We start from the raw sequence: 14,618 nt of genomic DNA on the forward strand, positions 1-14,618 counted from the left end.
TTTTTCCCCCCTCCACCCTCCTCCATTTCCCCACCAAGAACCCATGCCGGCAGAAGCATTGATGGGAAATGCAGAACTTCCTGAAGCCGCCTTCAGGCGATGGAGGAGAGAGTTCACACGCCCCACAGCGGGCACCTTGAACGCCTGCTGCAGCAGTGCTCTCCTCCGAGGGCCCCTCTCTCCTGTATCACCTCCCCGGATCGATTATTTTTCCTTTCAAGTAGACTTTATTTGTAGAGTAGCTTTAAGTCCACAGCAAAATTGAGCAGAAAGGACAGAGATTTCCCATATACCCACCCCACCCCCGCCACAGCCTCCTCCACCATCAACACACCAGAGTGGGACATTTGTCATGATCAGGGAACCTACGTGGACACATCGTTATCACCCGAAATCCATAGAATAGCTGCATTTGTAGCCAGCACCCCTAAATTCTGATGCGCTTGGCGTGGGGACTACCCTTTGAGATGCTGGCTTAAGGAGTTTAGGTTTGAGAGGCGTTCAGAGCTCTGGAAGCATCCAGGCTGGGCCATGGTGTGGTGCTCACAGAGAAGTAGCTTCTGGGGGTCTGCGTCCCAGGACTAAAGTGAGGACGGTCCTCCTGGGGCAGCGAGGAAGCTGTTTGTTGAGGAGCTGTGGTTCAGAGGGCCCCTTCGGCCCGTAGCACTGACGCCACATGCTTGGACCTGTCTGTTATCTGGGGACTTTCCTTCTTTTGGGGGCTGCAGGAGTTTGAGATCGAGCTGGAAGGCTCCCAGACCTTGAGGATACTGTGCTACGAAAAGTGTTACAACAAAACGAAGATTGCCAAGGAGGACGGCGAGACCACAGACAGGATCATGGGGAAGGGCCAGGTCCAGGTGAGGCTGCCGCTGTCCTGCCCCACCCTACCCCTGGTCATCGTCTACCTGCCTCTGGACCCGCTCACACCCCACCTCCAAATGCTCCATGTCCTTTCCCCGTTCGACACTCGGGGACACTGACATGGCCCGGCTTCGGGTGGGGTGTGCCTGGACTTGCAGAGTGAGGCAGGCCCAGCTCTGAAACATCCACCGTGGGAGGCCTGGGCTGGCGCCTTCACGGGTCCTTTCCTGCCCCCTCTGTCTGTCTGTCTGAGTGTCTGTTATGCCCCATCTTGCTCCCAAAGGAGTTTCAGTTCAACTTGTTTTTCCAGCCTGGGCCTCAGTTCCTCCTTGGCCTTAGGAGAACCCAAAGGCAAAACGGGGAGGTGGTTATGAGGCCACCTCTTCTTGGAAAAGTGCAGGAGTCTCAGAGTCTACCCCTGTCTTGTCCACTCTCTGGCTTCTAGACCCAGGTTCCAAGGGGCACAGCTGTATCCCTAAATGGGGTGGGCACAAGTCCTCCCAAAAGTTGGCATGAAAGCCCCCTGTGGGCCAAGAGTAAGTGCCCATACAGGAGCAGCGAGGGGTCCCCAGATCCTCATCCGGGCCCTCGGTCCTTCAGAAGCTTACCCAGCCCCTGGAAGCCCACCACCAGCTTTTGCACTTCTTGGCAGACAGGAGCTGCGCCACCTGTGGTGTTTCTTGTGGCCTCACCTGCACAGATCTGCTCCCCGATGGGAGAAAGCCCTAGCAGCTATTTGCTTTCCTTGCGGGGATCTTACCAGACCCAGCTAAGCACTTCCTCCCTGCCCTCCCCTGGAGGTGGGCACTGCCCCCCTCCTTGGTACCCTTGGACCCTTGGATGAGGCCTCCAGGGGGCGTGGGTCAGCTGTTCCACATGGCTGTGGGAGGACAGGGCTCTCCAAGAAGCCCCACCTCCCTTCCCCAAGGGCACGAAGTAAAAATCCTGTCGTGGTGAAATACTGAACTGAGAAATGATGGAGAGAGAGGATGACTGGCTCCTGACTAATTCATTGTCTTTGTGGCTGAGGGCCCACGTGCTTGTCATTCAGACCAGCAAGCACCCAGTTAGCGGCGGCTCCATGCCCTGCTCTGGTCCAGCAGGCTCTCGGGAGATGCATGCTGCTGTTTTCCCACCTTGGAAGCTTATTAGGGAACTCAGTGGCTCAGGGCCTCCGGGACCACGCCCCGCCCGTACCTTGAGACCAGGTCTGAAAGCAGAAATGCTCTTGTGACTGCCCTATTCCTGCCCCGAGACCCACCACCAGCAGACACCACCCGGGGGGTGCCCTCCCGGCCTTACAAAGACACAGGGAGAAGAAGCCGATGAAATCTTCCACAGCGATTACCTTACTAGGGGAGCAGGCCCAAGGCCTCTGTTGACCCCACAGACGGAACCTAGGGCTGGGCCCGTGAGGTAAGGGGGATCCAGGGAGTAAGGGAGACCAGCCTAGGGCGATGCTCCAGCGAGTCCACTAAGGTTTGGGGTGCATGTTGGGGAGCAGGGCCGCAGCCTTTCCTGTCACAAGGAAGGCAGGATCCTCAACCCCCCTCCGATGAGGATGGTCTGTGAAGGCCACTCCTGGTCCAAGGCCACTCGGGAGATGTCCTAGAGCTGCATCCTTCCTGTGACTTAGCTCTTCGGGGAGGAGGGGTTGGTTCCTCCTTGCTCCCAACCAGGCGCACATTCCATCCGGGCAGTTGGGGGGCCTTGGCAGAGCAGGGCTTCTGGATAGAAGAAGCAGAAGGGCAAGCCAGTGTTTATCAGTCATCCCACTTCTGGGATCCTGACCAGAATCTGTGACCAGCCAGGTGCCCGCATCCACCAGGGTTACCCCGTGTGAGCTTGGGGTGAGTCCCACCTTGACCGATGGGGCATTGCACGGGGGTGGCTCACACGCAAGATGCGGTGCCGCTGTACAACTCACGTGCTGACTCTCCATGGCATCCTTGAGATCCAGCCCCGCATTGCTACATAGATCTTGTTCACCCTCTTGGCTTTACGGGGAATCCCGTGGAGTGAGTCAACCACATGGATGGGCCATTCTGCTCTTGACGGACTCTGAAGCGGTTTCCAGATGTTGCTATTCCGTGAGCACCCTGGTGCCCGACTCCTTTGAGAACTGATGTGGCTTGGCACCTCCTGGTTGACGATGTTCAGGCCTATTCAGTCTTCACCCACTATCTACTGGGCAACTGCTGTTCTCCCTCTGCTCCCCGCCCCTCTCCCTCTCCGTATCTGCATCTGCTCCCAGCCCGGGCACCCACACCACTCCCGGGCCCTGACCCGAATCTTGCAGAGCCCCACAGAGAGCTGAGGATGCCGATGGGCTGGGTGCCCAGCTCTTTATTTTCGGTTCAAATTCCGCCAACCTTTGACTCAAATCACCCAGATGCTCCACCACTAGAGTCCCGAGGATGGCCGGATTAGAGCCAGGGTCTGTGAGCACTGTCATTGGGTAACAGGGGTCTCGGTGGGGAAGAGAAAGGGAAAGGGAGAAGGTACTCTTCTTCCTCTTATTGAATCAAGCCGTCTTTGGAAACCTTTGGCGGCAGTTTTACTGGATGCAAACACAGTGTTTCCTTATGCACACAACCTCCGCTCGCAGACGGTCTGGGGGTGCCAGGCGAGCACCTGCCCCATCTTGGGGAAGAAGAGAGCAGTAAGGTGGTGGGGGCGTAAGCAGCAAGGGGCATCCCCCACGTCCTGGCTGTTCTCAGATCCTTTCTGCTTTTATGCGGTTGTGCTGTGAGGGGTCCTCCTGAGAGTGCTCCCTGCCGGTCCTTCTAGGAGGACCCAGACGGCAGACCGGAGGGGGTGGGGGATGGGGACCCTGCTAAAAAAATTACTCGTGGCACTCGTTGAAAGGGCAAAGCAGACTTTAAAGATAGATTTTATTTATCATCAGCAGTTCAGTTTTAGAACATTTGCCCAAATTTAGAACATCACCCAAAACAGTTTCCCCATTCCCATTTACAGTCACTCCCTGTTCCCACCCCCAGACCCAGGGACTATCGAGATAGGTATAGGCCCCACTGCAGTGGGGAGAGACATGAGGCTCAACTCTCAATACAACAAGGAAAAGGGGGGATTTACAGCCAATGAGCCGGGGGGAGGGGTCAGCAGATGGAAAATTCCTAAGAGGAAACTGTCAGGGGTGAGGGGGATTCTGGTTACACACACCTAATGGGATTCTTGCTGAAGGCAGGCCAGACACCGGACATCCCCCGGGGCAGGGGTGGGAGGATGAGGAATTTGGTGAGATGCCCAGGGGGATTAGATATCGAGGATGGGGGATTCTTGCCAAACTGACTTAGCAGGATTCTTGCTAAACTTGGGCTCTTGAGGACATGCCCAGGGACAAGACCTAGTTGGAAAACAGGGCTCAGCGGAGCCCGCTAGAGCTTGGTCAAGGAGAGACTGTCAACTCCCTGGTTCCACCATGCCTCCTGTGACCTGGGACGAGTCATCGCTCTGCCCACGCAAACTTGTTTCCTCGTGTAGATTGGTGTGGAGGGCCATAGAGCTGTGTCCGGGGGCCTTCGGTGTCAGCTGCTGCTGTTACTGTCATCGTTCGTGGCAAAGGTAGACTCTGGCTCCACCCCCTCGTCCGTCTGCTTCACTGGGACGAATGAGTGGGAAACCTGGCGCCTGAGCGGTCATTAGCCGGGAAGGAATCCCAGTGTGGCTCGAGGGGCCTTTGTGAGTCATGCTGAGTAGTGGCAGCTGGCCCAGCCCCCAGCGACCGTCTTCCCAGCGGGGCTTGTTTATGAACCAGGATCCCCAGAAGGAAGAAGGAAGGAAGTCAGAGGAGGAGCAGTGATGACACCCTGCCACCCCAGCCAGGCCCCTTCCCCTTCTCCCGCCCACCCACACTGTTTTCTGTGTGGAGTACACCTGCAGGAGGGCGTCCGTGCCTCTGGGGGCCCAGACTGAGACAGGGCTTTCTCAGTAACACCAGGCACCTGCTGAGCATGACATGTGGGGCGGGGATGGCTGGTGCCCCCCATACGCACCTTGACTCGTAAGTTGAGTGGAGAGCCCTTCCGGAGAAATGGGGAAGGGCAGCGCCCTGGGAGTGTTGGGTGGGGGGACCAGGGAGAAGTCCAGAGTCAGCCAGGAGGGCAGAGGCCAGGCAGGCACCCAGGGAACCCCCGAAGAGGCCAGGGAACCAAGTCTCCAGCAAAGCTGCTCACAGCTGTCTGGGCAGGAGGCGTCAGAATCACCTGGGGAGCTCGGTCCCACTCTTCTGGGGCTGGGCTCCTGACCAGTCTGCCTTTACTCCCCTACATGGTGCTGATGAGCTCAGGGTTCAGGAACCACTGGCCCCGGGCTCAGGTTTCAGCCCTTGCTCTTCAGGGTGCTGTCCTGCATGCGTTGCCAGGCGCCCACTTCCCCTCTTGAAAGATGGAGGCTCTGTGAGAGGGCGGTGGAGGGCTCCCCCTCCAGAACACGGGGTGGGTGAGCTCGTTTGTTCAGAGCTTCAGGCCAGCAGGCGGAAGGGGACCCTGTGTGGAGGGACACAGCCCCGGGGTGCTGACTATCCAGGAAAGAGGCAAGGCATGCGAATCCGAGCCCTCGAGTACAGACAGGTGTGGGGGGCCCTGGCGGGGGTCCTTTCCAAGCTAGCGCTGAGCCTCAGCAACCCATCTGAGGAGGCAAGGCCATCCTGGTCCATCCTCAGACACCAAGAGCCCACCATGCCACCCTAGTGACTGAGGGCCTCCTGCAGGCCAGGCCCCGGGGATCCCAAGAACAGGAAGATATCTGCCCCCCAGGCCCCCAGGTTCACAGTCGGTAGCAGAGAGGCTGGAAAGGGAGGACACTGCCGATAAGCAGAGAGCCAGCGCAGGCCCTGCCCCGGGGCCACCAGGTGGCTTGGATGGTGCGGTTATTTTGGGGGGAGGGGAGGGTTGGGATCAGTGAGTCTGGAGTTTCAGGGGAGGGATTTTCCAAAGTGGAGATGTTGATGTCCCAGCTCGTAGCACAGCAGGAGCGCGGGATTCATGGGGAGGCGCTGGTCACAGTAGCTGGAGGGCCGGCCGAAGGAGTCCAGTCAGTGACTGGCCGGATGCTGTTGGGGCAGGATGGGGGCCCGAAGGCACTGCCCGGGGGGCCCGGTGCCAGGCAGCATCCAGGGGCAGTCGCCAGGGTCGGTGGAGCCCAGGGAAGCTGGAGCCCTGCCACTGTCAGGAATTTCTTCCTTCAGTCTTTCCCTTCTCTCTTCGCCTTTTGCGAATTTTCTCTGTTGCTCAATCCCCTCGGCCCTGTTTCCTCTCCTGAGCAAGTGACTTTATATCAAGTCCTAGAATTCTGTCCTCTCCCATTCTTCCTCATCTTTTGTGTGTCTAGCTAGACTCACAACTCACGTTCCAGTGGGGACATCAGACTTGATTTTTTAAAATATTTTATGTAAGTCTCAAATGAGATTGGGGCCTCAGGTCTCTGGCTTGACCCTTTGCTTTATTCAAGCCTGGCACTTGAGACTGGCTGTATGTGGTTTCCCAAACTTCTGTGCCTGGGTTGCTTGCCTCATGCCTGGAAACTTGGCCGGAGACAGGCTGGCAAGTCTGACTACGCCCCTTCCAGCGTTGCCCTGGCACCTGCACTCCAGCCCTCACCAAACTGTGAGGACTTCCTGCTCTCAGGCAGTCTCCCCATTCGACCGCCAGTTCTGTGGCACTTGGCCCCAAGAGCCCACTGAAGTGCCTGGGAACAGCTGTGTGAATGTGGAGATGCCATCAAGACTTGTACACACTTGTTCACAGCAGCACTGACCATGACAGCCCCAAATTGGAAAGTACCCAAGTGTCCATCAGCTGGTGAGTAGATAAACAAAAGGTGGCACATCCGTGCAGTGGAATATTATGCAGCCATGAAAAAGGAAGAAAATTCTGACACATGCTAAAACATAGATGAACCTCAAGGACATTATGCTAAGAGAAATAAGCTAGACACAAAAAGGACAAATACTGTATGATTCCGCTTGTATGAAGTACCTGGGATCAGCAAATTCCTAGAGACAGAAGGTGGAATGGAGGTTACCAGGGGCTGAGAGGAGGGTGGGAACGGGGAGTTATTGCTTAATGGGTACAGAGTTTCTGTTTGGGATGATGAAAAAGTTCTGGAGATGGATGGTGGTGGTGGTTGCGCAACATTGTGGATGCACTTAATGCCACTGAATTATGCACTTAAATATGGTTAAAATGGTAAATTTTATGGTATGCATATTTTATCACCATTTTTTAAAGAGTTAAAATGCCCACAGGGTGCAGGGGTGGTCATGGAAGTACAGATTCAGCGAATTGCCCCCTCCATGAAATCCCCCACCATCAGTGGGCGCAGTTGGCCCCTGCTCGGTATAGCCTGGTGGAGAACCCCCGCTCACAGCCTCCCCTCTCCCAGCCACCCCTGGGGCCCCAGCACCATCACCTGTGAGAGGGCGGGCGCCTGGCTCTCAGGGGCCCCCGGTGCACGTGGCGAATGCTCACTCTGCCAAATAAATATTTTACTATATTGTGTATACATTAAACATATTTATATTATATATTATATACATATATGTTTAGGCACAGAGATACCGCAGTGAGTGAAACAGACAAAAGCCCTGGCCTCAGGGAGTTTACGTTCTTGCCAGGGAGGCAAACATCAACCAAAATAAAGACAAGAGCCACGGGACGCGTCAGGCAGGAAGGAGATGGGCTGGGGCACGTGGTTTTCAGTCGGGATGTCAGGGCCGGCTGCTGTCATGGGGGATGGTGTCAGAGCCATGCTCATGCCATCCACGTGTGCCGGGGCCTCCGTGTGCCTGGGGGGTGCCTTCCTGGGTGCCTTGGGGGCGTTCAGAGATGAATGAGGCTTGGCCCAGGTGGCAGGGACACGAGCAGGAGAGAAACTGACATCGCCTCTTAACCACCGACTTGGAGGGGCGGGTCCCAGGGTCTCTCGCGCCGAGAACATAAAATGGGTAGTCATTGTTTTCAACAAGCGCTTGAGGAAGGTTTTAGGCTGTAAAAGTTGTTAACATGTAAAAGCACTGGAGTAGGTCCTTGTACAGATTCCCTGGGATTTGTCCTGAGGAAGTGCACCACTGCCACTGTGGAGAGAGCGTGGTGATGGGACCCGGGCCCCCCTTGCTCTGTTGAGGTCCAGTTTGGGACCCTCTATCTTTTTATCTTTAACTGGCACACCAGACAGCGCATCCATTTTTAGTGTATAATTCAACCATTTTTAGTGATTTGCAGTGGTACAACTATCACCACAATCCAGTTTTAGAATATTTGTGTCACCCCAAAATGGTGTCCTCTTACCCTCTCACAGTCATTCCCTGTTCCCACCCCCAGACTCAGGCTGATCTCCTTTTTGTATAGATTCGCCCATTCTGTGCGTTTCATGTAAATAGCATGATGCTGTATTATGTGGTCTTTCGTGACTCGCTTCTTCCGCTTAGCATGACGTTTCTGAGGGTCATCCACGTCATCGCAAGTATCAGCACTTCATTCCTTTTTATGGCTGAATCAGAGTCCGTTGTGTGTGTTTATGTCCCGTGTTGTGTTTGCCCATTCACCAAATGACGTACACTTGGGTTGTTTCCAGCTGCCGTGAGCACAAACACACAAGTCTCTGTGGACACTGGGAGTGGAAGGCTGGGTCGGGCAGCCACGTTGAACTTTGTGAGGCCCTGCCCTGCTTTTCCAGAGTGGCAGAAGCACTGCACATCCCTAGTGGCAGTGTGAGAGGGTTCCTGTTTGCCCACATCCTCGCCAACACTTTTACCACCTGTCTTTTTTATTGTAGCTATCCAGGGGGCCTTGCTTTATCTTTTTAAGTGATGCTGGAGCCTGCTTGGGATCAGAGAAGGGCAGCAAAGAGGTAAAAATGTAGGCGAGAGAGCTTGGAGAACAGGTTGTAGTAATAAGAGGATCTGGAGACCCCGTTTCTCTCCCAGGGAGGTGCTCTGGTCTTCTCTGAGAAGACCCTCCCCAGGGAGTCAGTTACGGTGCAAACATGTGGAGCTCAGTCAGGAGCGCTGGGGAGGGCCTGCTGGACTGTGCTGGGCGCTGACGGTGGGCACAGAGGAAACCACCATCTACAAGGAGGCAAGTGAGGAAGGAACGGGCATTTCCTCCTTTGGACAGTGTAGTCCTTGCCGCCCTGAGGCCGAGGTGAGTGCGAGGACCCTGTGGATGTCCATCGGTTGCCCGACTGGCCATGCCTACAAACAGTAGCCGGAGTAGCCCCGGTTCTCTGCTGAGCCGCTCAGGGCAGCACTCAGACCTGTCCAACCTGGGCCGCCCCCCACTCCCCTGCCCCACCTGGGCTTCCCCCGCCCCCCCGCCTCCCTGGCATAGATGCATGGGGTAGTTTTCTAGGCAGACCTCGGGGCGACTGTCCACCAGGCCCACCCCCAACAGTCGTTCCTTCGAGGCCCCCACCTTGTCCAACCCCAGGGGAGACAAGCGGGGATGCAGATGTCCTCCTGAGCGCCAGGTGTGAGCAGGACCCCCCACCCCGTCCCCTTCCTGCCCAGTCCCCATCGCAGCAGCAGGTACATTCCTCATCTTGACCCTGAGACCCTGAGGGGCCCTCATGGGCATCTGGAGCGCTCTTGGGTTTTTCCCTCAACCGCCATTTCCTGGTCCTCTCCCTTCGGTCATCTGTTTTTCCAAACCTGGTCCCCCGCTTGTTTACTTCTCTGGTGCTTTAAATAGCCGCATGAGAATGTTGTTTGGGGCCGGACTGAGTCGAGCCAGCCGTGGGTCTCACTTTGTGTTATTCATGCTGCTTCCGCTCTGCTCAACATGCTCTGGTCTCTGGAGCTCAGCCGGGCTGGGGATGGCCTTTCCCACTGGAAGAGGTCCAGGGTCCCTGTCTGGGGCCACCTCGAGGGCTGGGGGCCCAAGGAGGAGCTGCCTGCAGAACCATGGCCCAGGTCTGCTCTGGAGGCTGGCTTGTGCCACAGCCTGTGGGGCCAGGGGGCCACAGGGCTGGATGTCACTGCTGGGGGTGGACAATGGGAACAAGCCCCACTCATCACCAGGCTGGCTGTGCTCTCAGGGGCGGCAGCCACGGGATGTCCCCCACCCTCAGTCCAAGGCAGTGCATGCTGTTATTGGGGTCACTAGCTGGGGTGGTACAGACCCTGGGGGTTCCTCAGGGCACCTCCAGACGTGAGGCAGACTGGCCAGCCAGACACGTGTTATTCAGCGTCTCCAAATGCCCCCACAGGAAACCAGCCACTTGAGAAGGAAGCCTGGCTTTTCTGGGCTTTAGAGAAAACCATGACGCATTGGTGTTCCCGTAACCAATAGGCTCCTGGTGGGGGACGGGGATGATTTTCCACGCAGAGATCAAAAAAGTAGAGCCCAGGGGTGGTCGGAAGCCTTGATCTTAATGAGCCAGGCTGTGGGGGCGTGGCTTCCCGCAAAGCTTCCTCAAAAGGCATCCGAGGCCGGGAGCTCTCCGTGCTCCTGTCCAGCAACGCTCCTATCCGGCCGCACAGGCCTCTCAGAGCAGCAGGGCCGAGGATGCGAGAGATGCTGTCTGCCCCCGCCACTATGCAGGGCCTTCTGCGGTGCTTCCACCCCCGCTGGGGGGGCCGGAGCCGGGTAGCCTCTGCCGAAAAGTACCTGTGTGCTCGGGGCACTGACCTGTGGACCTGCATCCGAAACCTCGTGAGCAAGGGCAAGGTGGGCCAGGTGGGCCAGGTGGGCCGGGCAGGCTGTGCTAGGGCAGGGTCTCTGCCATCTCGATGTCTCAGTTGCCTCCTTTCCCTGTCCCTCTGCCTGCCCAGTCTCCAGGCTGCTTGTCGGCTGTGATCATCAGTTCTCGAGGGGAGAGGGGCTCAGTGGTTACCATTCTTTGAGGGAAAGACAGGGGTGTCTCCTGCCACACCTGCTTCTGTTTCCCTTTTTTTTCTTTTTTTTTTTTTGCTAAGGAACATTCTGCCTGAGCTAACATCTGTGCCAGTTGTCCTCTAGTTTGTATGTGGGACGCCGCCACAGCACGGCTGCCCCTGAGTGGTGTAGGTCCATGCCCAGGGACCAAACCTGGGCCACTAATGCACAACGTGCTGCACTTGACCACTAGGCCACGGGTCAGCCCTGTTTCCCTTTTGTAAAACTCCCAGCGATGGTGTTAACCTCTCCCTTCCCTTGGGAGGGGGAGGAACGGCGCCTGCCCCTTCCTTCCTGGGCGGCCAGGGCACGCGAGTTGGAGGTGATGGAGTCTGGTAGAAAGCCAGGAGTTCTGCTGGTCCCAGAGCGTGGAAGGGTCCTGGTGTCATCCTCCTCCTGCCTCCCCTGCTGGAGACCGACTTAGCCCCGGGCCCTGCCTGAAGCCTGGGATTCATTCTAGCAGAGATGCGCCGCTGGGAGGTTTCCTTCTCTGAGTGCTTTCTAACCGACAGGTCCCTGCTCACAGACCCTGCCCCTCGGGCAGAGTCCCTGTAGCCCGGGAGTTGTGGCCCCTAAGAACCTCCTGGGACAGATGCAGAACAAGAACCTGTGACCACACAGCCCCAGGAGGGAGACACCCTGCCACCTTTTGTTTGTCTGTGTCGATCCGGCCGTACACTTCGGATCCTTGGGAATGTTAACCCATAGGACCTGGAAGGGGAGATGAGGAGGGCCCACCCCCAGGAGTGCCTGTGATGCGCCTCCGTGCTGAGCAGGTGCAGGGGGACAGGCCCAGGGGCACACTCCTGCGAGGGAGAGGCCTCTGGGCCTTGTTTTCCAGCTGCCTCACCTGCAGAAGGCCCAGGTGGCTGTCGCCTTTCGGGTCCCTTGTAGTGAGTAAACGTGTGATGCCTGTTCTGAGCGCCCCTCTAGACCTGGCACTATGCTTAGTACTGTTGTGTGTGTGTGTGTGTACACGCATTTATGTGCAGAAATCGTGAGGCGTGGTCCCTGCTCTTAACCAGCTAGCCTAGTGGCAGAAATGAACTGTGGCTCAAAGCAAGTGATGAGACCACAAGGCCCTGTACAAGGAATGCCAGGTTATATGGTGTCGGACAGTGGCTGCTGACCTGGCTTCACACCAGGACCTCCTGGTGGGTTTCCCTTATGTCAACCCCAGATCCCACCTGGAGCCACTAGTCCAGCTCCGCACGTGGAGCCTGGGGAGGTATTCTTTTAACAAGATCTCCCCAGGTGCTTCGTCACCTGGCCCAGCCCGCTGGTGGGTAGTGAGTGCTTCCCAAAAGGGGGAATGGAGCCCCTGTGGATGGGGGGCACGTGGCCTGCCCACAAAGCTCAAGGTATCCTACAGCACACAAGTTGTTAGGTGGTGTTAAACAGCATGGTCCTGCAGACTGGAGCTTAGACTATGCTCTGCGGGAGTGGAAGTTAGAGGGGCTTCCTCCAGCCCCCCTCACTAGCTGTGTGATCTGGGGCTGGGCTCTGGGTCCTTCTGGGCCTGACCTTAAGCCACAGGACTGGCCTGGGCTGGAGGCCCCTCCAGGCCTCACAGGCATTAAGGGAGAAAGCAGTGTCTCGAATACTTGGATGGCATGCCCCCAGGGAAGTTGCTATTGAAAATGGGGTTCCTGAAATGTCACTGAAACCGATGGCTCAGCCTCTACTAAGCTGCAGGTAGTGATGGTGGATGGCGTGGCTCCCAGCTCCTGGGCTGCCAGCGTGCACTTCAGCTCCCATCTGGAAGGAACGGAAGGAGGGTAGAGTGCAGGGCCCCGAACTGTTGCCAGCTCATACCTGGGGTGAGCCTGAGCCCCAGGCAGCAAAGGTCTGAGAGCCGAGAGCCCTAAGGTTCCAGGGGTTTCCAGCAGGTTCTCTCCTCTCTCTGGACCCTTCTTGGTGTCTGGTAGAGGTGCCGGCCGCATTCCAGCTCTGATTCAGCTCAGGAGTGGAGAAGTAGCAGGTTTGGGCTGCTGCCCGGCAGGGCATCTGATAATCGTGACTCCTTGCTTTCAGCTGGACCCCCAGGCCCTGCAGGACAGAGACTGGCAGCGGACCGTCATTGCCATGAACGGGGTATGTACCCACGGGGCTGTTGGTGCCCACTTCCCCCAGAAGGTTAGGGTGGCCCCAGTGCCTTCCAAAACAGTCAAGAGGAGGCTGAGCTGGGCTGGTGCCTGAGGGAGAGTGTGGCTGGGGGAGGGGGAAGCCCTGCAGGTCAGGACTGCTGCACAGGAAGGGGTCAGTTTGGGGTCTGGAGTGCAGTCACCCACCAGGCGCTGAGCATCCTCCTTGAACAGTGATGCAGTGGCACCACCAGGACAGACAGGGCCCCCACCCTGGGGTCTGCCCCTAGAAACTAAGGGCCCTGATTTAGCTTTCAGTGCCCCAGAAGGGTTTAATCTTAAGAAAGACACCACCGCACACGAAAAAAGGTCCCGGCATATGTGACAGAATGTTAGCTTTTGGTAGGTGATTCGTGGCTTTTTGTTACAGTGGTTTCTATACTTTTTCTCTAGTTATTTTTTTATTATGATTAAGAAAGGAAGAGCACAGTGGGGATTGTTGGGGGCCGTTCTGCAGAAGCCGGTCCTTTAGTCACCGTAACTGTTCCTGGCTCTTGCTGAGTTGGCCAGGGGGCTGCCCCCAGTTGGCCCGCTTGCCCGGGGGTAGAAGGACCTCGGGGCCCCTGGGGACTCAGGCCGTGAGGACGAGAAGGCTGAGGTGACCACGTCCCTTCTTCCCGTGCAGATCGAAGTGAAACTCTCAGTCAAGTTCACCAGCAGGGAGTTCAGCTTGAAGAGAATGCCCTCCCGAAAACAGACAGGGGTCTTTGGAGTCAAGATTGCCGTGGTCACCAAGTGAGTGGCAAGGGGCTTGGGCTCACACGTCTCTTGTCCCCATGGCCTACCTCCCTACCCAGGTGTTTCTGGAGGAAAGAGCGGGTGTGGGTCTCCCCTCTCTGTGTGTGGCACGGTCGCTGCACAAGACGCCTCCCGAGCCCGTGGGACACTGTGCCCTTAGCTGCCTCCCGTGTTTACTGTGAAACTTGTCCCATCAGCTCCGGAATGTCCTTGCCCTCTTCCTGTGCGGATGGGCTGCCTCCCACACGACTCCCGGAGCTGTGCAAGGGCGGGGTTTTCGTCCCTCACTTGGAATTTGTCATGATCAGGGTTCCCGTAGAGTGACGAGAATCCCTGCCCCTTTGTGACGGGTCAGTTGTCAGAAGCCTGTTATTGGATTGAGGGCCATTCTCGGGGACACAGGCCGCTTCCTCCCAGAAGCCATTTGCTTCTGGGATGGAATCCAGCCAGGCCGCTGACCTTGCTGGTCATCCAGTCCGGGGCCTGCATCAGGAGTCCCCCACACCGAATTGTGTCGAAACGCTGATCCCCGCCCCCAGCTGCACGGCGCCTCTGAAGGGCTCCGGGCGTGAGCAGGGAGGACTCGTCAGCAGCCACCGCAAATAAGCCCGTGAGTGAGGGCGGCTCAGGAAAGAGCTCTGGCTCCTGAGTCCAGTGGCTAAACTAGACTAGCTGCTGAAGCCAGGCCTCCAGTCGGCTCCAGCTGCAGGTTCTGAAGTATTCTTACCCCAGCGTCCTGCACGGAGGGGCCGGAACTGTCCATTGCTAAGACTTGGAAGAGAAAAGCGTTGAGAGCCACAGGCTTCCAAGCGCTGGCGTCGGGCAGCCCGGGGGCGCCGTCCCCACGGCAGGCGGGGGTTGAGCAGCCATGTGCAGGGCTCACCTCACGCTGAGGCTGGAGGGGCAGGATTCACCTCACGGGCAGCAAGTGGGTGGCAGGGCCAAGACCGGGTCCCATCTCCCGACTCAGAGGCCA

General features: G+C 57.3%; 1 protein-coding gene across 3 annotated transcripts in view; it reads left to right on the top strand.

Annotated features, from left to right (window-relative positions):
• Positions 1–14,618, top strand: part of BCR (BCR activator of RhoGEF and GTPase) — a 123,380-nt gene that overhangs the window by 102,703 nt on the left and 6,059 nt on the right. For 2 of the 3 annotated variants that reach the window (XM_023646696.2, XM_014742033.3), the window contains 3 exons: positions 729–860; positions 12,795–12,854; positions 13,530–13,639. In XM_023646696.2, the coding sequence (XP_023502464.2) occupies positions 729–860; positions 12,795–12,854; positions 13,530–13,639 (302 nt within the window). Of the gene's footprint in view, positions 1–728; positions 861–8,661; positions 8,737–12,794; positions 12,855–13,529; positions 13,640–14,618 lie in introns of all 3 variants that reach the window. The other variant, XM_070276025.1, reaches the window with a different exon arrangement.

The sequence above is a fragment of the Equus caballus genome, chromosome 8 (genome assembly GCF_041296265.1).
Source record: "Equus caballus isolate H_3958 breed thoroughbred chromosome 8, TB-T2T, whole genome shotgun sequence".
Classification (NCBI taxonomy): Eukaryota; Metazoa; Chordata; class Mammalia; order Perissodactyla; family Equidae; genus Equus; species Equus caballus.